The sequence below is a fragment of the Pavona decussata genome, unplaced genomic scaffold (assembly GCF_977016875.1).
Source record: "Pavona decussata unplaced genomic scaffold, jaPavDecu1.1 SCAFFOLD_83, whole genome shotgun sequence".
In the NCBI taxonomy this organism is placed as follows: domain Eukaryota; kingdom Metazoa; phylum Cnidaria; class Anthozoa; order Scleractinia; family Agariciidae; genus Pavona; species Pavona decussata.
In genome coordinates, this window is record NW_028145501.1 from 512,501 (window position 1) to 536,026 (window position 23,526).

Sequence of the window (23,526 nt, forward strand, 5' to 3'; positions counted from 1 at the left end):
CCGGCAAAAGAGGCATGATCGCTCGGGGTCAAGGCTAGGTCGTTATCATTCCACAACTCATCAACACTAAAGCAAGGCAGCTCGTCATCAAAGCAATCTAATGAAATAAGGCAAGGAGTATAATTGATGGTTTTGAACAAGAGATGGATTATGTCATCATAACTAATCGACGATTGGGATAAACCTGCTTACAATATGGCACAGCCTCCATTGACGGAAGTGAGTGGGATGATGATGATGATGATGATGATGATGATGATGATGAAAACCACGCCGATGATAATGATGATGATGGTGATGATGATTCTGGACAACGAATATATTGGAAATTATGGTTTTTGTTAATAATAATATACTACGTGCGTTTCAAATAAAGTTTTCTTTTTTTTCTGAGGATGTTCATTTCAGTGGCGAGACGGTTATATACTTTTAATTGTGTTTACCCTTTTATTACACCCACTTTGAAATCACTGGCGATCCTTGCAATCTGATTCGCTCTCAACAGTGCGATTTATTCCCAAATTGCACCATTTTTTGCTCTAAATCGCATCCTTTCTTTAGCCCATCAAAATGGAAATAAAGTAACAAAAATAGAATATTAATATTGACAATGATGCTCTGTGATTTCAAAATAGGTGAAAATAAAGTGGTAATTGAAGTTTGTGTCGTGCAATTTTCGTCTGAAATCATACTTGTGATTTCAACTCAAACTCGCGCTGCGCGCTCGTTTGATTTTGAAATCACGCGTTTGATTTCAGACCAAATTGCACTCCACTCAGTTCAATTACCGTTATTAAACACTAACACCAGCATGCAACATTTCACACTGTTCTCCATACATTTCCTATGGTACCGATGAGGAGAATTTGTGTAAAAATCAGGATCTTTTTCACTTGTTGATCATATCCTTTTTTCTCACGACCTTTATGTTTGATTGAGCAGTGTTAGTAGAAGGAGAAATTAAACGTCGGTTACTCTAAGGCACAATGACTCTAAAAGAACAGTAAAAAAACAAGCAAAACAAACATGAACACCACTTGTAATCACATTTGTAAATCATCATTTTTTATGAAAGTAAGTGGATGCCACCAGCGTTTTTATCAGTCCCAAGCTGTTGCAGTATGTATTCTACTTAAAGCCTTAGGTAATGGGTAAAATGTAAGAAACACGTCACAGATGTACCCTCATCGTTCATTAAATCTTCTGCCAGTTCCTGTTGTTTTTCCACGTGTCTTTTGTGCCAGTAAATTTCTTCCCAGCTTCCTCCAGGATTGCTTTTTGTCACAGACTCATCAATCTCGTTCTTCACTTGACATCCATCGACCTGATGGTTGTAAGGAGTCTTTCGGGTATAACCAAATCTTTCATCGAGAGTTAGATCCACGAAATCGGTACTCCGAGCTTCAGGGGTTGACATCTTAAAAGAAAAATGTGCTCCAGTGATTACAGTATATATTTTGAAAACAAACAAACAAACAAACAAACAAACAAACTACAACAACAACAACAACAAAAACAGCAACAGAATCTTTTGGTTGTGGTTGGAATCGTCTTTTTTCTTCCCTTGTCCCCCAGAGATTCTTCGGCAGCTTCTGCCTCTATTCGATTTTGCTTTTGTATCATATTGAACAATTATTCCACGAGCGCGAGTTGGATATGTGATGATAGATAGCCAACGAGGCGCGTAGGGCCGAGTTGGCTATAATCATCTCATATGCAACAAGCGTTAGTGGAACAATTGTTTTATTAAAAACAACGAAGAAATATTGCTCGATCTTGCTGATTTTGTTTTACAAGAACAACCAGAAGACAATTTAATGGTCGCTATCTCTCGGGCATGGTATAATAGCTCATTTATCATGGCCGCTAAGCCAATCAAATCCCTGGAATTTAGTTATACAATGATCAAGTTTTCAAAAAAGTATGTAATATTGCATAACTCCACCCCACTTTTTCTCCCGTTTCCTCAACCATTTATTTTCCCAACCTGCACAGTAAGAGAGGAGTACCTTCAAGCGTTTAGCAGCAGGCGTTCCAGGTATCGCTTGAGTCCTATGGTGAAGATTCCTTAGAAAGGAATCCATATGATTCTGATCTTCTGCTTCTGCATTCTTTCTGGCTGTTTGATCTGTAAGACATCGAAAGCAAAAGTACGTAAACATAAAGTTTTGTTGTTCTCTTACCAGCATCTTATCTTCGAGTTTGTTTAGCAGAGCGAAACTTCAGTATGGCGTCTATCTGCCTTGGACGGTACCATTGCTATATCACGCGAGTTAATGTTGGGAAGAAACGCATTAAATAAAGGTAATGGGGTGTTTGTCGGACCTAATATTAATTAGACACCTGTAAAGAGAGAATTTTAGTGAAAAAAAAGTGGTTAGCCGTTAATCTACGAGTTACCTTTACCGCTTGGCGTAGACTGTGAAGGTAAACGAGTTGCTTCTTTAGTCTGTTCAATCTAAAGGGAAATCGTCGGTAAGCTAATCAAAGATAATGGTTTTCATTATAATAGAGTCGTTTTCAATGCAGTGAAATCATGGCAGAACCATGGTAATTACTCTGGTCAATCCGAACTTGCATTAATCATAATTCGAAGCAAATCACGTAACCGGCGTCAAGCCCCGGAAAACGCTCACAGGAAAGGCACGATTGGTTTTCACTTTGTTCTTACTGGTTAAGAAAGTGGCCGGAATTTTGCCAACCAATCACAGAACGTAGTAAAGTGAAACTAAAGCAAACGCGAATTCCTTCCGACATTCAATCGAAAGTCGCTCTTCTGCCTATTGGCATTAAGTTTAGAATCAAGTGTTCACATACCATCAAGTTTAACTAATTCAAACATAATCAAACATGGCAGAAAAAAATAGTCCCAAGCTTACCACTGGTTTCTTTCTCTTGGCCTTTGAAATAACACCTTGCTTGCAGCAATCATGACCACATGTGCGTTATATTAAGGAAGTTGAATACATTACGATATAATGATTGTGATGTTTGCTGTAACAGGGTGACCTTCAGTTGATCGTAAACGTATTTGAGACTTTTTTCTAGTGATTATATTGTTCCATTGTAGGTCCACCGTCCTTAATTCTAATACTAGTATGAACTATATATTTGACTGTCTATAATGGGAAGGTCAAGAGCCTTTGCTCCAGCTAAGAAATAAACTTGCATGTAAATACATGCACATTCATAACCAGTTTCTACTTAAATATGAACATTTATCAAGTGCATGTAAATATTATACCAAATAATCATTACCCCCTCTATTACCACCAGTATTAACGACTAATCTGCAGTGTCTACGAGGGTTCCCTCTGAGGTTCTATTTTGACTGGAATACCAATGAGTGAAAAGAGAGCCTTGTTGTGGACTGCCACTATGGCATGTTCCCTTTTCCATCTGCTGTTACTTTGTGATCAGTTGTACAGTTCTGTTGTCTTCAAAGGATATATTTCTTTACTGAAACAGCGGTGACTACAAGGAACTCTAGGCGCATCGGATTTCTTTGTAGCGGAGCATGTTTTTTCTAATTGGTATAAACAGCAGTGTCAGTTCATAAGCTCTGACAAAGGTACACCAGGATTTATATATCATCATAATACTATACTACCATACTACTAAGCGTGTATAAATAAAGGATGGTCAATTGACTGATTGATGTGTATAAGAACCATGCCATGGTACAGTGGCCCCTCTGCTTTGAGGCTACGAGTGAAAAGGATATTTCTCCTTGGATTTCAGTTACCAGCTCTAAGATAACACAGATCTTTATGGCGTTAATAGTAATAATACTGTGTAAGGAGTATGGATTGAAGCATTAAAAAAATAACTAATCGATTAGATTTGTTGATTATGAAAAAAGCCCGAGGTCGATCGTCACTAGACCGCAGATCCAACACGTAAGCGGAAACGTAGAAATTCTGCAAGCTCGCCCTACAGTTAGGAAAAAAGAAAGAGACTGCTTGGAATGTACATCTTTGGTGGTCGTGTTAGTGGTTACGAGGACACAATAGTTACTATAGGCAGTGTTGAGTTGCCGCACCCACTGTGTCGTGTCTTTCAAATTTGGTGCAAAATTTTGAGCCCCAAAATTTGCTACATATTTAAGGAATTTGCAAGGTTAATCAAATAATTTCTTTTGGAGAAATCCCCCTCTGGATTTGTAGTAGGCGTACCTGTATTTGAATTGGACGCAACTCTTCTTGAGTTTTGTGGAGTAATTAATCGTGGTTCTCTCTTTATCTATAAAAAAACAAAAACAAAACAAAAAAAAAACATAAGGATGAACCAAGTTTGAGACATAAATTAGAAAACAAAACAAAACAACAACAACAACAACAAAGGAAAACCGAACAAAGTATGTTGATGAGATTCTACATTTGCGAAAGAGCGGCGTTTATACACACTACAGAAAAGCTCTTAAATACGAACGAAGGCTGTCGATGAATTTGAAACATTTCTCCACACTATACGAAGGCGCCTAATTTACTAAATATACTCACGGTGAGGTATGAATGGCCTCCAGTGTAGTAAGGTGAATAGGTAGTACTCACATCCAAACCAACTGCCAAAGAAAAAACAAACGCATTCCGTTCGTCTTAGACATCCTTACTTCAAAATAAATGACGTACTGTACTGTTAGGAAGCCCAGAAGACACCTCTTTTTTGACGTTCATTTTACATCCTTTACCGTCCAAATAATCCCTTCTTCTCTAAACTGACTCAGTCAGACCCAGTTCAGCATTCAGAATATACCATAATATACCACAAGCCATTCAACAAGGTGTACACAGTAAAAGAGAATACAGCCAAACTTTATTCCTTTTGATATCAAAAGTGTGCAAAACGAAGGCCTATTTATGTTAATGAGTGCTACTTCAGAGGCAAAAAGGTAGCTAACACATTTTTTCTTATTACACCTGCGGCAGGCTTGCAAAGATGCACAGCAAGGCAAACATGCACACATTTGCATCCCCATTCTATGATTGATACTCTTATTATTTGTAGTATATTGATACCATAGTCTTGACTGACGAGGTTGATATTAAGTTCTGTTGACTGGACATGTGCTCGCTGTACATCCACTCGCTTGCTCCAATATCCCTCCTTCATGAACACTGCGTCCCTGGTCAAAATGATGATAAGAACAGTTATTGTAAATCTGTACAGTATTTTATTCTTAACATATCAGTTTGTGTGATTTAATTCGAAATAAAGATACAACAGTATGGTTACAACATGAGCACAAATTCCATTACATTACCCTAATCTTTGTTTGAGGACAACTTTGTTCTCCGCATCACCAATCAACAGAAGGCAAAAGTGAATGTTTCTTTGTGAACCAATCGTCTCTCTTCGCTTGATGTAGTTCGTCATGGTTATCGTCACAACTATCTCTGCGCGATTGGGCTGGTGTCTTCCAGACTGTACAAAGCACACAAGAAAATTGTTAATTGTTTCGTCAGTGAAGTGACGTAAAAGGCTATGCAATGAAATTTCATAGCCCTCTATGACCCTTTTTTGAGAGGATAATGATAACCTGTATTTTGTAACCGTTCTGGGGCGACCTGCACCATTTGCAACTTCTTACATGGTAGTTCGAGAGGACAACAGAACAAAGCTCCCATCCCTAAAAAACAATGCAGCTACAGGTTATTAAAATCCAGTGAAAATAGAGCTTTTGAAAGTGCAGGTCTACTGACTGTACTAGTGGAAAGGACTGTCCGGGCGGTCGCTTGTATTAAAAAAAGGGGCGGCTTTGCTAATACTTGTGCCAGAGCATACGCATCTAATTTAAAAAATTAAGATAGCACCTGTTAGCTCAGTAAGATGAGTTAAAATGAAACAAGAGTAAATGAGTCAAATTCTAAGAGATGAAGCAATTGCCTTAAAGTCAGAGCACCACAAGGAGCATCACTACACCCCCCTCCCCTTGATTGGATGCTTGTCCATTGTAGGCTCACATCCCCTTCCCCCTGCACCCTCCTTTTGTCAGGTTATCTAACCGTTTGCTGCTACCCATGTTAATAATTATCTGGATGAGGAGGTGCAACGTGGATCAAGGTTTCTTGTCTATGGCAAGACGACCACAGCTGGACTAACCAGCCTTCACATCCAAAGTCCCACCACTAACATTTCTGAATATCAACCAAGGTTTTTCAAGATGTTATTCTCTATACCTCACTTACCTGTTCAACAGACAACTCATATTTTGGTAGACTTGAAGCTGCTTCGCGAATCTAAACAAGCGTAATTATAACACTTGTGAGCACCACTGTAAGCTATAAATTAAGTCGTATATACGATCTCGTAGCCCACCGAAGACACACAGCGCCAAAATGACTGACTTGTCGTACAAAGAAATTTCATGAAATAACTGCTCTATAATATTCTCTAACAACATGATAAAATGCCAGTTATACTCAATGGATAACAAGATAGGAAAAAAATTGTACAGTTTCTTTTAAAACAATAAGTTTTTCAAGATAGGTGGTGAAGGTTTATTGCGTCACATACCCTGGGGTAAGTTTTTTAAGAAAGATGGTGAAGGTTTATTATGTCACATACCCTGGGGTTAGTTTTTCAAGAAAAGTGGAAAAGGTTTATAACGTCACATACCCTGAGGTAAGTTTTTCAAGAAAGGTGGAAAAGGTTTATTGCGCCACATACCCTGGGGCGGGAAGCAATAAGATTTTAGAAAAACTCCCAATTCTTTGCGGTTATGAGTATATTATACAAGTTATACAATCAGTCAACTTAACAGTCATGACTTTTTTCGTTGCACTAGATTGAATGTATGTTAGTTTAGAACGCAATTCACCAAGAACAGAAGAAATTCGCTTTAATATGAACTCCTTCATATGCATAAACAGTTGGGAATTGCTGTGTATTCTTATACCTGGGTTCCGAATGGTGGATGGCGGTTCACAATCTGAAAAGAAAACAGTAAGAAATATATGATTATAACATAGCACGCGTGCTTCCTAATCTAATTCCTATTGGCGTCAACATGGTACATTTCTCAACATACGCACGACCGTGCGTCCATCCGATGGCGTGTTCAAAAAAGCAGATGGGGAAGCATGCGCGCGGTATGTTATAAAAAAAAGTTTACCATAAAACATGTATATTTATAAGAGCTTGTCGAAGTTTAATGAAAAAATTAGTTTACATCATTCAATCGACTCTGAGTAAACTTTTAACGGTGGAAAAGGCAAACCTCATGTTAATAAAGAACAGCCAACGTTGTTATGCATTTGAGTGTATATTTGTTCAAAAACAAACCAACTGGGCCGCATGAAGTGGATTTCGTAATAGGGAATAGGAGGGACGAAAAACAAAATCTCTTGTCCCAAAAGGGGAGGGGGGTGGGGGAAGTATTAGAGAGGGAAATTTTATGACCACTTCCAAACTGGGGGCTTATTAGAGGGAGGCGCGGGGGGGGGGAGGGGTAAATAGAGAGAGGGGGTTTAACATAGCTTTTACGGTATTTATTATACAGCTGGAGGTTGTTGGTGAAATATCCCGTACAATGATCGGGGTTAGTCCGTCAATGTTCGGGAACTACTGGACATTTTTGAGGCAAGGGCGAAAATCATCGGTAAAATTTCTCAAGAGCTAAAAACCATGGTGCAATAATTGGGAACCTTTTCAAGGATTAACCTCTCTTGCTCTGGACCGTGCTACGATTAGTATGATCGTACCATTTCTATTTCTCGGGGATTTGTTTCCTCAATTTTCTTGAAGGTTGTTAAGCCAGCGTTGACCATCATAGTCGATAAGCTAGGTCCTAACAACAAAACCAACACAAATTAGTTTAAGAGAAATAAATAAAAATAAATAAATAAATAAATAAATAAATAAATACGAAATAGAAGTAAACCCCTTGTTTTACTGAGTACGATCACTAGCTAGGCTCGATTTCCGCTGCTCCCTCGGGTCCGGCTTCCCGAACAGCGGCTGGTAATCGAGCCTAATCAACACTTTCTAAACAAAATGCTGCATCACAGAGATATCTTTGGCGACTGAGCGTTCAAGTTCCTTCTTCTTTTTTGTTTCAAAGCAGTTTGGTTTATCTTGATTGTTAAGAACAAATTATCGGTGATTTTATACCTCCGCCATGTTGTACTTACGTATCTTGGACGAGCTTTTAGCTCGTGCATTTGACGAAACGTCGATAAATAAATAAATAAATAAATAAATAAATAAATAAATAAATAAATGAAATTGTTTATGAAAAGTGCGAGAAATAAGGAAAAATACCAATTTTCTCCAGTTGCCTTGAAACAAACTTGGAATTCTCCCATAACCTGCCAAGAATAGAAACACATGATCTGCAAATGTTTAATGAGATGATACATATTTCGCATTGCGCACGTTATTATTTCCGTATGAAATGATATATGTACACTTTTAAAAGTAGTGCCCAAATTACCTGGCTTTCATACACTTTGCAAGGAAAAGCGAATTCTGTAGCGACACGAAGTTATCTCTCAACATTTGGAGCTCGGAAAAACCTGAGAAAGAAGGAATAAACAATTACCATACGTAAAATATTCTTTTTGAGGTGAAATAAAGTGAAGTAGGTTAGATAATATAGCAATAATTAACAACTAGTATTTACTTACATCTTGTGATTCTTTGGCCAGCGCGGAAGATTTTCTAAAACAAATGAGTAAATAAATAAATAAATAAATAAATAAATAAATAAATAAATAAATAAATAAAATAAATATTAAAACTATTTCTTTCAATGTCTGAAGACGTGTTTGAAGAATGAAAAAGAAAAACAAAGAGAAATAGAAAGAAGAAAAAGACGTAAAAATTATGCCTGTGCTGTCGAAAGTAAAAAAACAATTGTACTGTACAATTTACCAATGCCAAAGAAAGCCAAGTCATATAAATAACGAAAGTATTGACACATTGACCACATTGACCAGATGTGGACAGTACTTCGATCCAGACCATGAATGGATTTGATTTAATTGTAATCTCAACTTAAATCAAGATTCTTAGCAATAGGTCAGAGTGTTGAAGTTAATTCCTTGCGTCCATTTATCAGAAAGCAACGTCGATAGTAGCGTCAAGTAACTGTGTCCGTTTTCTCGGGCTATTTTGAAGTAAACGACATAGAGAGCATTTATAAAACCCAAAAGGTCCAACAGTCGAATCCAAGGTGGCGGATTTTTTAAAATCGGGACGTAATTTCACTTCATGTGACGTCATAACTAACACGCCACCACTATGACAGTTGATTTTTGAGTGTGATTCAAGTCATCTAAGTAGGGATGTAGTCTTGAAATTCAAGACGTGGGCAATGACAGCCCTCTTACCCTCAATCAGCCAAATATGCTCAGTTAATATATAGATTGACAGCACTGACCGTAACATCTTGACTCAAGGAAAATTCAGCAATAGTTAGGCAACCAAGCGTCGCTTGAATGAGGCTGGTTTTGAGAACAAAAATGATGTTAATTTATGAGTTTGTATTTTTTTTAGTAGGTAAAAGGAATTAGCGAAAAAACGTACCAATTCACTTTCTGATCCGTTGTCTTGATTCTTCCTGTGATTGGAAACCTAACCACGAATAAAATGGACAGAAAAATGGGAGACTTATAAACTTTACGTTTTTTTAACTTAAGTCAAACAGAACGTTGCCAGGCAGAGGCATTCCTTACACGTGTCAGTTATAATGAATGAATTCAACGAAAAAGGTAAAGGAAAAGGAATTCCGTTTACCTTATAGTCTGCTGGTTCTTGTCCTTGTTAAGAACATTCAGTGCTCGTTTTTCATTCACACGTAGCTTGACGTCGGAAAATTCCTTGCATTTGGACACTAACTCAACCTAAAAATAAGTGCAAAAAGATTTCAGAAGGTGATGGTTGTCATTGGTCTTTTTCTACGCAATTATTGGCATCAGATCAGACCTCGCCTATGAACGTTGCAATAAACCTAGAATTATTTAAGGAGAGTAGACGAGTTTTGACAAGGAGTGAAAAGACCTGGCGAGGGTTAAGGAAGACTGAAAAGAGACAACAAGCTTTGAAAGGGTTCAAACTCTCGAGCTCATAGTTGCCCCCTGTGTTACTGCCCTAAACGACTTGCTCTTGTTTGATTCCAGTTTTCGAAAGGAAAGTAATATAACATTAGGCGTATGTTTTTCTGAGAGTTTTTTCAAAAAGCTTCTTACCATATCACTGAGACTTTCTTTTCCTTTGATTGTAAGAAATTGTTCCATGGAATCATAAGCAATGCAGTATCTGGCCATTAGACGACCCGCCTCTACCAAAAGAAAGAGATAGTGCATGCATGAAACATCATATCCTTGAACTGCCCCAGGGGAAATATAAACTACTTTCACGATCATTGTAGTTGCATGCGAAGCAACTTATACCAGCAGTTACAAAGTTATGGAAGTATGACAAAACACCTGCTTTGAAGGGGCGACCTGCACCGTTTGCAACGTCTCACATTACTGGTCGAGAGGACAAAAGAACGAACAACAGAACAATGCGCCTAGACACAACAAACAATGCAGCTGCAGGTTATCTGGGTCCCGTGAAAATAGAGCTTTTGAAAGGTGCATGCCTACTGGCTTTGAACCACCACTGTGGCTGGATGTTGTTTTTCAGCTGCGATGGTAATCACTTACCCGTGGGCTTCAGATCATATCCATCATCCATCTTTATGAGGCCCGCTTTTTCCAGCGTGTTTAGGCTCTTCAAACAAAAGTCTTTTAAAACAAGAAAATCGCAATTACACACTACTAAAGAGGCGTGACAGGCAAGCGGGCCACCCCCCCCCCCTCCCCCTTATTACCCTACACATTAACATTGGTTGACAAACAATTGGTAAGAGATAACAAAAATAGGATGTTCAGCACGTTACGAGCATGGAACAAAGACAAACCCTGAGTCCCTGACAACCTGTTACCCTCCGTACACCCGTAGGATGCTCAAACCACTGCGTTTCTGCTGCAAGGTTATTTAATAATTCAAGAACAATACTGTACAGTCGGTCGTCCCCGTCATAATAAGGTTCACCGTTGGTATGTAGGTCGTACAGACTCCCCTCCCTTTCCTCAAAATTTTGTATTTAAAGAGGAGTCTACCTGAAAGAAAACTTAGTTAAAGTCAAACAAGTGAAATTTGGCCGAGTCACCCGAGTCACATCAGCTTGTTCGGCTTATAGTAGTGTCCACTTGGAGAGAGTTGGCTGTATTCATTTAATGTCACGTGTATGCGTCCGACCGTAAAGGAAATATTTGAGTCCCTGAAGATAATTTAACCAATGATCTTAAAGTAGTATATACTTACAAGGTATTACAAGAGACAAAGAAAAAAAAACGACAACAATAAACTACAAAATTTAAACTATCGACGTGTCTTTCTCCCAAAAACGGTACGTCCAAACATTTCAAATATAACTGATCATGAGTCTCATTAAGTTACCTTGTAGCTTCTGTTCCAAACTTTCTTTCTCAAGTCCTTCAGGTATCCCTAGAAATCAATAGGCAATTATATGAAAAAGTATGAAGCATGCGTGTACCCTCAATGAATGAAAACAGAGGTTTAAAAATATTAAAATGCATCGTTATTTTTACTTGATAGTCATTTTTATTAATATAATTATAGCTTGGATGTGTTAACGATAGATTTCTTTTGTAACATTGTTTAACTCACCATAGTAGGTAGGGTTTTGGAGTATTCGTATGTACAGGAAAGTAGACTTGAGCCATTCCAACGCAATAGATACATCCGTGATGGTATTGAGAACAATTTCTGCATTCAAATGCTCGATTAGATGATGGTGCAGGCTGGTAAAATAATAGTATTACCAATCAAAACTACGCCATCGAGCTGAAGTTATTCAAAGGCATTGCAACTCGATTCTGCGTTACATATAAAAGGGGCACCCATTAATTTTAGATTTCCGTAAGGAGGAAAATGACTAAAACTTTCAATTCCAATAATTCCGAGGAAAGGAACAAAGTAAGCAACAAATCTACCGCAACAGACGCCCCATAGCATCATTTATTACATTTATCTCTATGAGAAAATAAGGGATAAACTGCTGTCTGCAGAGAGTAAGACAAAAACCGGTGCAACGTGACAACCCTTTCTTTCTCCATAACTAACCTGCTCTCCAACTTTTGGGTTCCTTCAAGTAGACCAGTGTACTTTCCCTGCAAACATTTAAAAATAAACAAGCGCAGAACTGAAAAGTGAACAATACAAACTTGAAGATTACATATGGGAACATTACCAGTGAAACAATGTATAACAATAAGTATCATACTACCGTAAATCCTCTATTAAGCCCCCCTCTCTAACCTCCACCCATTTTTGGAGGAAGAAAGTCGTTAAACCCCCTCTCTTGCCTCCTCCACTCCCCCCCTTTCCTTCACAACCAAATTAATTCAGAGCAGATGGCATTATAATGATTACCGTAAGATAATGGTACAAGGGGCCTTTGCTCAAGCGTTAGACATCTCATTCCACACTACTTTTACTCTACCGTAACTCTAGTCTGTTTCATCCTTTTCTTTGTTGGTACTGCATTTCGCTAAATCGAATAATCATCCCCCTTTGTCTTAACCCCCCCCCCCCCAAAAAAAAAAACAAAAACAAAACAAAAACGTGCTTGAAATTAATAAGCCCCCAGGGGATATACTAGAGGATTTATGGTAAATACAAGAATTATTAGACTATTTGACGAACCTTGTTAGCGTTCGTTGTTAAAATGACAGCAGTGGCAGAGGTATCAAACTAAAAACAAAAAAACAAAAAAAAAAGTTAAATAGTTCTGACATTTGTCCTCTTTGGGTGGCATTCACAAAGAGATTAATATTCTCAGGTTAAATTTCAGTAGGTCAGTGTTCATTGTTCAGTATAGCGCTACTACTAGCTAGACATTGTTCATGGGCCTTTAGTTGTGGTGTGAAACAAACCATCAAAACAAATCGAACAAAGCGACAAAACAACTTATTACCGAGCACAGCACTACAATTGCAATTATCTGTTGATAATTTTTAGTTGTTTTAGCTTGCTGAAATCGTAGCATAATTTCCAAATAAATCCGTTTTAAATGTATATACACCTGAGGTCGTCCAGCTCGCCCTATCATCTGTAGAATTTGCGTTTCAGAATACTCTTGAAACACTCCCATCACGTAATGTGCGGTTGACTTGATTATAACAAGATGCGCGGGAAGATTCACCTGAAAACAGATTAGCTTTGAAAGAGACATGATTCTAAAAACTAAAATGAAAATTAAAACAAGTTTTCAATTCTAGTTTATAACACAAAGATAAAGGTTCATGTAAAATTCTTTGCTTGTTTCTTCCCACATATATCATAAGAGACCCAAACAACACCAACCTCTGCATGTTTTATCATCATCATCATCATCATCATTATTATTATTATTATTATTATTATTATTATTATTATTATTGTATACATATTTAAATACAGTTTGCCCCATGAGTTCGATAAGCTCATCTTGGGGGCTTGCCCAGTAAACTAAACATTTAAGACGAACAGAAGACAGATCTAAATACATCAAACTAGTAACAAAAATATAACTTGATTATGAGAAAACCTTTTGCATATAGTAGCTAATTTACGAAAAAGAACTAGTCTGGGAAACTACTTACCCCCACGGCAAGAGTGCTGGTGGCAACTGCAATTGAACGAAAAATCAAGGTTTAATTTGGAGAAAAAAAGAAAATAATAAAGCGGACAAGTAAAGCATGAGAACACCGATTATACTTACACAATACAGGTATGTCTCCCTTGATGAACATTGCCTCAATATTTCGCCTGTCAGTAGGATCTAGTCCTGCATGGTGATAACCAATCCCACATATCACCAGCTCTAAAAGATACACACAAAGACAAATCAATGAAAAACAAGCCAGTCTACGTCTGTAGTCAGGGCTATGTTCTTAACCGTGTTACAAACGGGAGCTTAAGTGGCTTACGCTGCAGCAATTTACTTTACATTGCGGAACTCACCTCTTAGCTTAGAATCGTGTAGGGAGTTCGCTGTCCGCTGAAGCCTTAATAAGAGAAAATCAAACAAAAATTGATAGAGCTTGCTTACAATAATAGGAACTTTACATTTGAGTACGAGTACGACTTTTCAAACCTAGTTCGCGTGCTTTAGACAATCACTTGTCACACCAATCTTGTTTCTAGGGTCTCCTTATCATCTGCGTAAATAACGGGAAGATGTGAGAGTTCTGGGAACGTAACTGTTTTGAAATTTGAAAGAATCTCGGACCTAAAGGTCCCTAATGTCAAAGTGGCGGCATACTTGACAAGTTCAGCTGTTTATTGGGATTTACATTGGAAACACCATCGAAATATAAGCTATTCTCTGGACGTCAAAAAATCTAGCCAAAATAAGGAGGAAACACACAAAAACAAATTTATCCACGTACCTTTGCCTATGTTGTGAGTTCATGATAAACCTTGCGTCTTTCACAAGCATCTGTGCTGCTTGCTGAGTACTCTTCCGTGTTGAACAAAACTGTAAAGAAGGGATAACAACGGCGTTGTCTTAGCGGACCTTAGCGATCACTGGCAGCAATGAAATGGCAGCAATGGAAATCCTCTGATGTCTACTAACAAACGATGGGTCTTGACAGGAATTTATTGAGACATGAATGAGTCGATTTTAAGTACAGAGTATTTAAATACTCTATTAAAATTGCTTTCAGTGGTATTTATATTCGTCTTACCAAAAGTGTAGGCTTTCTATCCGAGTAGGTTGGAAAGATGTATGTATTTATGAAGGTACAAATGAGTCAATCTTAAGTACACTGTGAATTATAATACTCTCTTAAAATAGCTTGAAGTGATATTTATATTCGTCTTACCACAAGGGTAGGCTTTCTATCGGAGTAGGTCTGAATAATACCACTCAGTTTGTAGTTCAGGGATAAGTCAAATCGGAAGTCAGAGAAGTTATTTCCTTTGGGAAAACCGAGAACCACCTTCCTTAGCTTCACCGGTCTATGAGAATCGTCCATACTGTAAAATGACGTGAAACAGTACGATCAGAACATGGAAGTAAGGTCAGTACCACAAGCAACAGCACGATTGTTTCTAAGTAGACACGCCCTTCTTTTACACGAGGAATAGAACAGAACTAAGGGGAGCAGGGATGGCGCAGTGGTGAGAGCACTCGCCTCCCACCAATGTCGCGCAAGTTCGATTCTCGGACTCGGTGTCACATGTGGGTTGAGTTTGTTGTTCGTTCTCGTCCCTACTCCAAGAGGTTTTCTCCTGGTACCGGTCCAGTTTTCCCCTCTCCTCACTCCCGTTGAGTTATGTGGGCTGTTCAGTCCGTTAGAATGGACATGGTCTTTACTACCAACTTAAAAGCGTCTGGGAGAGCCTTAAAATTCAAAGAACATTAAATATGCCATGAAAGATTCCTTTCGTCATGGTTTGAAATCATAGCTTTGGTAATCGTTTGTCTCACGGTTTAGTCAATGTGCATCGCGACGCTCCGACTGTCTACTGCTGGTGTTCATCAGGCGAAGGTATCCAGCTTGCTGTGTATCACATATAAACACAACGGTACTTGTGCTGATACGCAGACCAGCTGCAAGCGGTCCAAAAGACGTGATATACATGTAAGAGATTAGCTATTAACCCTTTAAGCCCTAACTGAGTGATCAGCATCAAATTTCTCCTTGTAATATCAATGCTTATTCAACCCCTGAGGTCATGAGAATTAAGGATGTGATCACCCAAGGTGAATTTTCTTGATATTTTAATAACTTCTCCCAAGTACTCTTATAAGAAAATTGTGGGGACAAGATAGAAGAATTTGTTCTTTGATATAAGGGTAAAAGGATTTTATAAACAAAGCCATCAAGACTGAATGTTTGTCTCTCTCCCTACACGTCAGCACAACGATTGTTTCAGTTATATAAAGCGAAGGTACTAAGTCTTGGCGAACTGCCAGCGTTTTACAGTATTACCAAAGGAAAGCTTTTTTTTTTTAGCAAATTTCGTACCTGTAGTGTGATGCTGGAGAGTTGATTCCACCAAGCCAAGCGGCGATCTGTTGATTAAAAAAAGTCGTGTCAACTTAACCAAGGTAAAAGACCAAATAATTCATAGTGATGGACCTAATGTGTGTGTGGACAAAATATTATACTGTTACCTTTTAAATTAAAGCTACAAGCAATTGCAAAAAGAGTTCATACACTCTCTGTTATTGGGTCCTTTTTAGACACTCACCTTTGTGTTACTCGTTATTCCCTCGCCTCCCCTCCCCTTCCCCTCCCCCACCTTATCAAAGTTGAACAAAATTGGCCATGACATTCAACCAAGCAAGCGTCAATATTGAAAGGGGGAGGAGAGGGAGGGGCTTGAAGTGTATAACATTGTTCATTGGTCCTTTAGAGTACGTTGTTTGCAGGAAATTGGAAAACTAGTGAGAATGTCTCAACCTTTTTGCAACCGCTTGTAGCTTTATTATTTCTTTAATGCTAAAAAATTTAACTTACATCTTCAACATTCGGTATAGTAGCCGAGATGGCTATTAATCTCATTCCCTCTCTATCATGACTGTCACTGGTTTGGCGAGTCATGGTGGACTGAACGGTCTTCATGCGACTAATAACAGCTTCAACTGTAGCTCCTCGTGCATCGTCGTTAAGGAGATGAACCTACAAACAGTTCAAAACTGTTAGGTATTTAGAACACCGTAATCCTTGCAAATTCCTGATTGATAATTAACAATTTTTCTACGACAGCGTGTTAGATACAAGATGATAGATAGCCACTACAACCGTCTCGTATCCAACAAGCACGAGTAGAATAACTGGTTTATTAAAAACAGCCACGAAATGTCTCTAAATATTGAAGACTTAATGATATTTTCTTTTCTTGCGGACCCCTATATTTTACCATATTAGTGGGGTATGGTCTAATGACTCAAGTAAACCCTGATGATAAACTGATTGCAGGGCTGGCACTGCGGCAAAGGGCAAATTACTTGGCGACCGCTTAATAGAGGTGACCGTTTAATACATGTCAGGATTACAGTAATGAACTTGTTCTGAAGGGAAGTAATTTTCGGTACTTTGACAACTGACTGCTTAACACGGTGCCGCTTAATACAGGTTCGACTGTAGTACCACTAGTCTTCTTCAAGCTTCTTCAGGGTCAGAGTTACAATGAGAAGAAATAACGGCTCTTAAAAGTTTAAATTTGGTCTCCCGAATTCAAAAGTTTCCTAATGGCTCATGTACCATGGCCGCTAAACTAACTAATCTTAACTCTGAAATTGTATTATCCTATGATCCAGTTTTTAATTATTAAAGTGGAATGTAACTCAAACTTAATCGCTAGGTTCAGGTATGAGGAAAATCCATATCCTCGCAGATGGCTTCAAAACGAATTCGGAAATGTCATGCCTGTAGTGCAAGGTAACTGACCTCATCAATAAGAAACAGTCTGACCGACTGAACCAGTGATCTGTTGTCTCTCCATTTTCTAGTCATGCTGTCCCATTTTTCCTGTTGAAATAAAGAAACAGTAGCGAATAAATTTTTAAAACCATAAAATGTGGAAAACGTCAACGTCTGTTGTTCTAATTATAATAGTCTGCCCAATATTAGAGAAGTAAATGGTATCGAACGTTCTCCTTCCTTACTGTTAAGTATTCAGTACAATGGAAGATTAGACTATTTTCGTATGCTCAGCATTGAACTGTAACGGAACTGGTCGGCACAACAAGTTTGTTGGGAGGTAGATACCACCATCTATTTTGCGCGAGTTGGTGGGTCCTGTTCGAGCATAGTAGTTTTGACAACTTCCCTAATGTAGGCTCTTACGTTCTTGTTCCAGTTCAAAACCAAGGATGCACAATGGTCTTTTACATCTTGTGTTAACGTCATACTAATCGAGAGATCGCAGAAGGCATTTTCACATAACAAGGTGAAAGGGAAGCAGTGTACTCTTCCATGTAATATGTTTACTTTTTTCTATTTTTATCTACTCGCCGGTAAAATACGATGCCTTGAACAATGTTTTAGGACTACATTTGTCCACAAACTTTTCAAACCCGCACATGGTGCACCCCCTCCCCACTTAACCTACATTATTTGTTAGCTCAATAAATTCTGTAAAACGTTTCCCTCACAGCATCAAACTTACAGGTGTGGTCATAATCATGTGGATATTCTGAAGTTCATAGTAGTCGTCTAACTCGCTGTCGCCTGTCACTTCTTTACATTTCAATCCAAATGGTTCAAACTTTGTTTTCCAGTCCACGAAACGCTCACTGCATAACGCCTTCATTGGAGCCACTTGGAAAACAAAAATGGAAATATGGCATTCAATTTCTATAGGTAATCTGGAAAATAACTGCTGTACGGTACTGTGATAGGAATGGCAATTTGTCTTTACCATTTATAAATTAAACTTTTTAACTTTTTAACCGAAGGGGTAGAGTGAACTTGTTCAGTTCCAACAGGCAATGGTTAGGCTTTGTGAAGTGGAATCAGGGGAAGGGAAAATGACTCAACTACAGTAAAATCTCGATAATACGTAACAATACCTAATACGCCGTAACAAATAACTTTCATGGCATTAATACTATTGAGATGGGTTTTCAGATTAGAAAAAGACCGAGTTTTTGTTTTGACCACAAAAATGTGGTCATAAGGCGAGGTTCCTTTTTATACAGGAAAGGCATTTCTTTAAACAAGTTGTTGGATCAGCCGACCAAGTTATTACGGTAGTAATAGTACCTAATTCAGATTAAATGAGGATTGCCCCCATTCGACACACTCTGATACACAACTTACTGTAGACAACTTTAGCGTTTGATGCACCTTTTCCACTGTTCATAAGTTGTCGTATGATAGCCAGTTCAAAAATGACTGTTTTACCAGACCCAGTCGGAGCACATACCACCATTGGTTTGTCCGTGTACATCACCTCATCAAACACTTTAGACTGCACGATGTTGAAATATGGAAATTTACTGAACACCGAACGGAATGGATTAGCTTGGCAATGTTGTTAAGGAAGGTTTACAGAAAATCATAGAAGAGTGGTTAAGAATCATAGAGACGAGGGAGAGAAAATAGTGTGAGTATGTGAGGAAGGCTGGTGGGGTGGGGTGGGGGGAGTTCTGTACTTCTGAGTTCTCTATCTTGACTTTGGGTTACTTAAATTTCGTTGAAAACTCCCGTCTCTTGTTTGTGCATTTGCTAACGCACGATTTTGCTTCTCTTCCACACCCTTTCGTAAATATAACAATAAGACCTAGCTTTTCACTTTTCAGGTAGGGAAACGAGCCCATAAAAGTTTAGCCTACCCCCAGGTTCTCAAATTGATTCTAATGAACTTTTCTCGGCTTGTCTAACTGTCGTGTGTTTCCAATTCACTAATGCCCGATCTTCCTCCCCCGCCCCTCCCCCACCCCCACCACCACTCGACTCACTCTATCTCCTCAGCCTGAAGAGGGACATTATCACCGATTGTTTACAATGTGTATGGGAACCCTTACGTTAAATAAAGTAAAAGGAAAGGAATAAGATAGACTTAACAAGTTGAAGTATTAAAGGATACGTATTTCATTAACTGATCGGAGTCCTATAACGTTACTTGCGCCATCGGATTCATTTCCAAAAGCTGCAATGCAATAAAAAAAAAAAATAAAATAAAATAAAAAACAGGAAAAGTAAGTTTTTGTTGCTTGCTCTCCTCAAACTCACTATAATCTATCAGTTAAAGAAAAACTCAAAATCGCAGTCAGTTGCCGCCGCGCGCGTATAATGCAGTGGACAGGCCCTCCCCATGCCTCGCTCATGGGAAAATGCTAATGTTGGTAACTCTTACATATTGATATATGGATTCACATGGTGATTTTCATCTTCATTCACTGTTCAGTTTTTGGCATTTTAGCAAGTTTCTCCTCATATTTTTTCATCCCGGACTCCAATCTCTCGAATTTCGGAGAAATCCTGCTTTTCATATGATCAAAACTATGACTCGCTGTGTTTGAAACATGATCAGACATACCCTCTTGTTTTTGAGGACCAAATAGATTTAAGCTCTGCCCGATCTACGCGACTGGTCTTACTAATTGTTACCTGGGATAACAAGTTGTCCTGGCGTATGGAAGTTGTATTGTGGAGCTGATACTTGGTAAGATCTGTGAAACTCGTCATCTCCCTGGTTATAGTCATTGAAAGTCAGACCTAATACAAAGAAATAAAGTTTAGTTTCAACTTAGTAGAGGCTACTACGCTGTTTATATAATAATAATAACAACTTTATTTAAGTCTCAAATCTGGATAGCCCAGCACAAGTGCCCTACTAATTGGGGAGACTAAAAAATATAAAGTAAAATCTATTCAACTAAGATTAAGTAAAGTTAAGAAAACCTAATAATTAACACCTAAAAAATTATTTATTTATACAATTTATACGCATGCATTGCTATCCCTCCATCTGTGTGAGAGCCCCACGATACATAGCAAAGTATTCTGTGCTTGTGTGCTATCCCTTTAGAAGGTGCTAAACCTTTAACCACTAATATCAAAGAACAAACACTCCTATCTTGTCCCATGCTTTTCTTATAAAGGTACTGGGAGAAGTTATTAAAATATCAAGAAAATTCATCTTAGGTGATCAAAACCTTAATTCTCGTTACCTCAGGGGGTGAATAAGCATAGGTATCAAAAGGAGAAATTTGATGCTGATTACTGTTAGGGCTTAAAGGGTTAACTAATGTTTATTCTACCTTGTAAATTCTCTGTATGGTCCAGGTGCAAGTCGGGCTGTTGAGTGAATAATTCTGGAGAGTCTTGTATAACCATTTCATCTTCATAATCATCCTCATCGTCAATAAACAGAGACGGCTGTGAATATGTTGAATGAGCAGGCTGTGATCCACCTGTTAACCACTTGCTATGCCGGTTCTGGCTCCCTAGCTGGCTACTGTAAGAACCTTGGGGAAAGGCTCTTTCGATATTAAACGATGGTAAGTCAACTGTTTTTGTAGAGCTGTAGCTTTTGTTCTTCACATTGTCGAAATACTCGGAGTTTGAGCGAAAAAGCTGTGTGGAAGACAAGTCTCTCTGAGACATTTGCGAGAGTATCTCGTCCAACATTGGTGGTGATGGAGGTGGCATTTGAACAGGTTGGTTTGATGCTTTAAAGGGAGGTCTGCAAGGAAAGTTTTAATACCGTGTTATTTTATGTACACGTGCAAACAGTTCTCTGCTTATAATTTTATTTAATTCAGATGCAAAGAAGAAGATATAAGGGAGGAGGGTGGAGGTGATGAGGGTGTGACGAGCAAAACTCAGTGTTTGAAACCCTATCCTGGTCCTATTTCAGATAAAAATGTAAGGCTGGCTTGATTTACAACGAGGAAAATTCTACCACCTTTTTGGTTAAACTAAGTGAAAGAGTTGTTATACCCAATGTGTTTACCCTATGATAGGGTAAACACATTGGTTCTCAGTCATACAGTGAATCCTTTGAGGAGTACGCATTGTCTCGGAACTGTTACAATTTGAGCGAACACTTTGTAAAACAACCAGAAAACGAGAAAAATGGATCCCCTGAAGAAATGAGGCCTTGCTTGCATGACAAAGATTGGAAAAATATACCGTATAAGAACCTAGCTGTACAGCCAGTCTTTCTCGATTAGTTGCAAATTTGAGTATTGCTTGTTCACCCATGTTTTAACAGACAGTGAAGAAAGACTTTATGTACGAATCACCAGGTAAGCTATTTGTTTTGAACACGAAGATGATGAAAAACATACGTATGTACACAAATGTACTTTCAATAATTAAAAAAAAAAATCCCCGGAGTATAAACATATGGGATTTCAGTCCCACGGCGTTTAAACTGTGACCGAATATTTGTAAGAAATGATAAACTCGTATATAAGCACGGCGTACTCACACAAAACTTTGTTTGACATGGCGGCCTTGTGATGCCTGTAGTTTCACTGATTCCATGCGACGAGCCGGCGGCTAAAACAGCCTTAATTAACTGAAATATAAGAAAAGCTTTATCGGGAAATTACCAGAAATTATAGAAATCAATGTCATGAATTTTGTAGGCTGTGAATAAAATAAAAATACTGTACTCGGCTTTTACGGAATATTTGAATACGGATAGGAGTTGGAAGACAACTTTCTTAAACCCCAAACACAAGTGAAAGGAAACAATGGAAAAAAGAAAGGAAACAATGGAAAAAAGAAAAGAAAAAGGAATTAAGCTTTTGGTTTATTATAGCGAAATGCAGGAAAATAAAGAAACCTTGTCACTGCAAAATGTAGCAAATAACGTATGTAGCAAAATAAAGAAACCTTCACGATAACCTGCATTGGATAGGCTTGAACGTCAACTGATATTTGAAAATTCTTACGAAGACTGCAATCATATTACTTACCTAAATCAAAAGAAGTTCCTTTCCATGTGATACTTTTTATGAATTTCGTCACCATATGCTCGTTTTAAGTTGAGATAACAAAGAAAACGAAGCGAAAATAATCAATTATTTGCTTTCAAAACTCGCAAAACTTTGTTTTTTGATGCAGTGCGCTATTTTAGTTTTGGCGGGAAAGTAGGCGCGCGGGCGGCACCAGCAGTCATGACAACATTGGACTATGCGGAGTAGGGTGGTGGTTCATAGTTAGCGGCTAGTTAGCGGTTTTAAATAATCCACGAGTCATGCGACTGGTTTCGATTAGCCCCGTCTACACGAGCAATTTTTATATGGCAATTTTTATTTGCCCGTGTAGATGATGAGAAATGACCAATTTTTATGTGACAACTGCATTTGCTGAAAAGCTGGCGTGTTAGTTTTTATGTGGCAAATAAAAACTGCCACGTAAAAAAATTGTCCGTGTAGACGAGATGCCACATAAAATGTGACAATTTTTTCAACGTCATCTGTAGAACCCAGTCTCACAGTCCCTAACATTTGCGCATCCAGCATGGCCCAATCTTGCTTTTTGCCTTTCCATGGTCATCCCCGCTGTGCGAAATTATTACTGACGCAAATTAACAACAAATATTTGTCGAGCCATCTACACGGGCAAATAAAAATTGCCACATACAGTTGCCACATAAAAATTGCTCGTGTAGATGGGGCTTTAGGGTACCACTTGGAGTCATGCTGGACGTCTACAGTTTGTATTGGATTGAATCAGCCAAAAAATAATAAAAAACAATGAGAGAATAAAGGGTTTTTCTTAAAAAAACATATGACTGGAGATCGTGGCCTTACAAATGATTAACAATTTATTATTTCCCTACATATCAATGTTGACTGTATGTGTATTTAATTCTGAAAGTTTTGAAGCTCGGTAACTGTTCCATTGATTTTTTTGCTCAATTTCTAGGCATCTGTATGTTTTGCTCGCTGACCAACAAAGCAACTTCGGCAATATAGCGTATAGTTGAAAACAGATTACAATACAACAGCGTGAAGTATAAGAATTTACATAAAATTATTTCATGTAG

At 38.3% G+C, this 23,526-nt stretch overlaps 1 protein-coding gene across 1 annotated transcript in view; it reads right to left on the bottom strand.

The window, feature by feature from the left end:
• Nucleotides 1–22,610, bottom strand: part of LOC146475698 (putative ATP-dependent DNA helicase HFM1) — a 24,705-nt gene extending 2,095 nt beyond the window's left edge. The window contains exons 1-41 of the mRNA XM_085115350.1: nt 22,451–22,610; nt 21,958–22,047; nt 20,783–21,207; nt 20,130–20,237; nt 19,606–19,668; nt 18,837–19,040; nt 18,184–18,335; nt 17,463–17,543; nt 16,530–16,691; nt 16,035–16,081; nt 14,886–15,039; nt 14,448–14,536; nt 14,020–14,063; nt 13,778–13,879; nt 13,659–13,684; nt 13,100–13,219; nt 12,721–12,768; nt 12,139–12,185; nt 11,683–11,816; nt 11,452–11,499; nt 10,653–10,733; nt 10,191–10,282; nt 9,739–9,845; nt 9,529–9,576; nt 9,383–9,446; nt 8,628–8,661; nt 8,435–8,516; nt 8,263–8,309; nt 7,704–7,789; nt 6,899–6,931; nt 6,189–6,239; nt 5,264–5,424; nt 5,019–5,125; nt 4,503–4,564; nt 4,176–4,242; nt 3,449–3,526; nt 2,880–2,938; nt 2,401–2,458; nt 2,010–2,128; nt 1,183–1,417; nt 1–97 (exon numbers count right to left, since the gene is read on the bottom strand). The exon at nt 1–97 is cut by the window's left edge and continues 747 nt beyond it. Of these exons, the coding sequence (XP_084971476.1) occupies nt 1–97; nt 1,183–1,417; nt 2,010–2,128; nt 2,401–2,458; nt 2,880–2,938; nt 3,449–3,526; nt 4,176–4,242; nt 4,503–4,564; nt 5,019–5,125; nt 5,264–5,424; nt 6,189–6,239; nt 6,899–6,931; nt 7,704–7,789; nt 8,263–8,309; nt 8,435–8,516; nt 8,628–8,661; nt 9,383–9,446; nt 9,529–9,576; nt 9,739–9,845; nt 10,191–10,282; nt 10,653–10,733; nt 11,452–11,499; nt 11,683–11,816; nt 12,139–12,185; nt 12,721–12,768; nt 13,100–13,219; nt 13,659–13,684; nt 13,778–13,879; nt 14,020–14,063; nt 14,448–14,536; nt 14,886–15,039; nt 16,035–16,081; nt 16,530–16,691; nt 17,463–17,543; nt 18,184–18,335; nt 18,837–19,040; nt 19,606–19,668; nt 20,130–20,237; nt 20,783–21,207; nt 21,958–22,013 (3,878 nt within the window). The 5' untranslated portion in view covers nt 22,014–22,047; nt 22,451–22,610. The remainder of the gene's footprint in view (nt 98–1,182; nt 1,418–2,009; nt 2,129–2,400; nt 2,459–2,879; nt 2,939–3,448; nt 3,527–4,175; nt 4,243–4,502; nt 4,565–5,018; nt 5,126–5,263; nt 5,425–6,188; nt 6,240–6,898; nt 6,932–7,703; nt 7,790–8,262; nt 8,310–8,434; nt 8,517–8,627; nt 8,662–9,382; nt 9,447–9,528; nt 9,577–9,738; nt 9,846–10,190; nt 10,283–10,652; nt 10,734–11,451; nt 11,500–11,682; nt 11,817–12,138; nt 12,186–12,720; nt 12,769–13,099; nt 13,220–13,658; nt 13,685–13,777; nt 13,880–14,019; nt 14,064–14,447; nt 14,537–14,885; nt 15,040–16,034; nt 16,082–16,529; nt 16,692–17,462; nt 17,544–18,183; nt 18,336–18,836; nt 19,041–19,605; nt 19,669–20,129; nt 20,238–20,782; nt 21,208–21,957; nt 22,048–22,450) is intronic.
• Between the last annotated feature and the right edge of the window lie 916 nt (nt 22,611–23,526).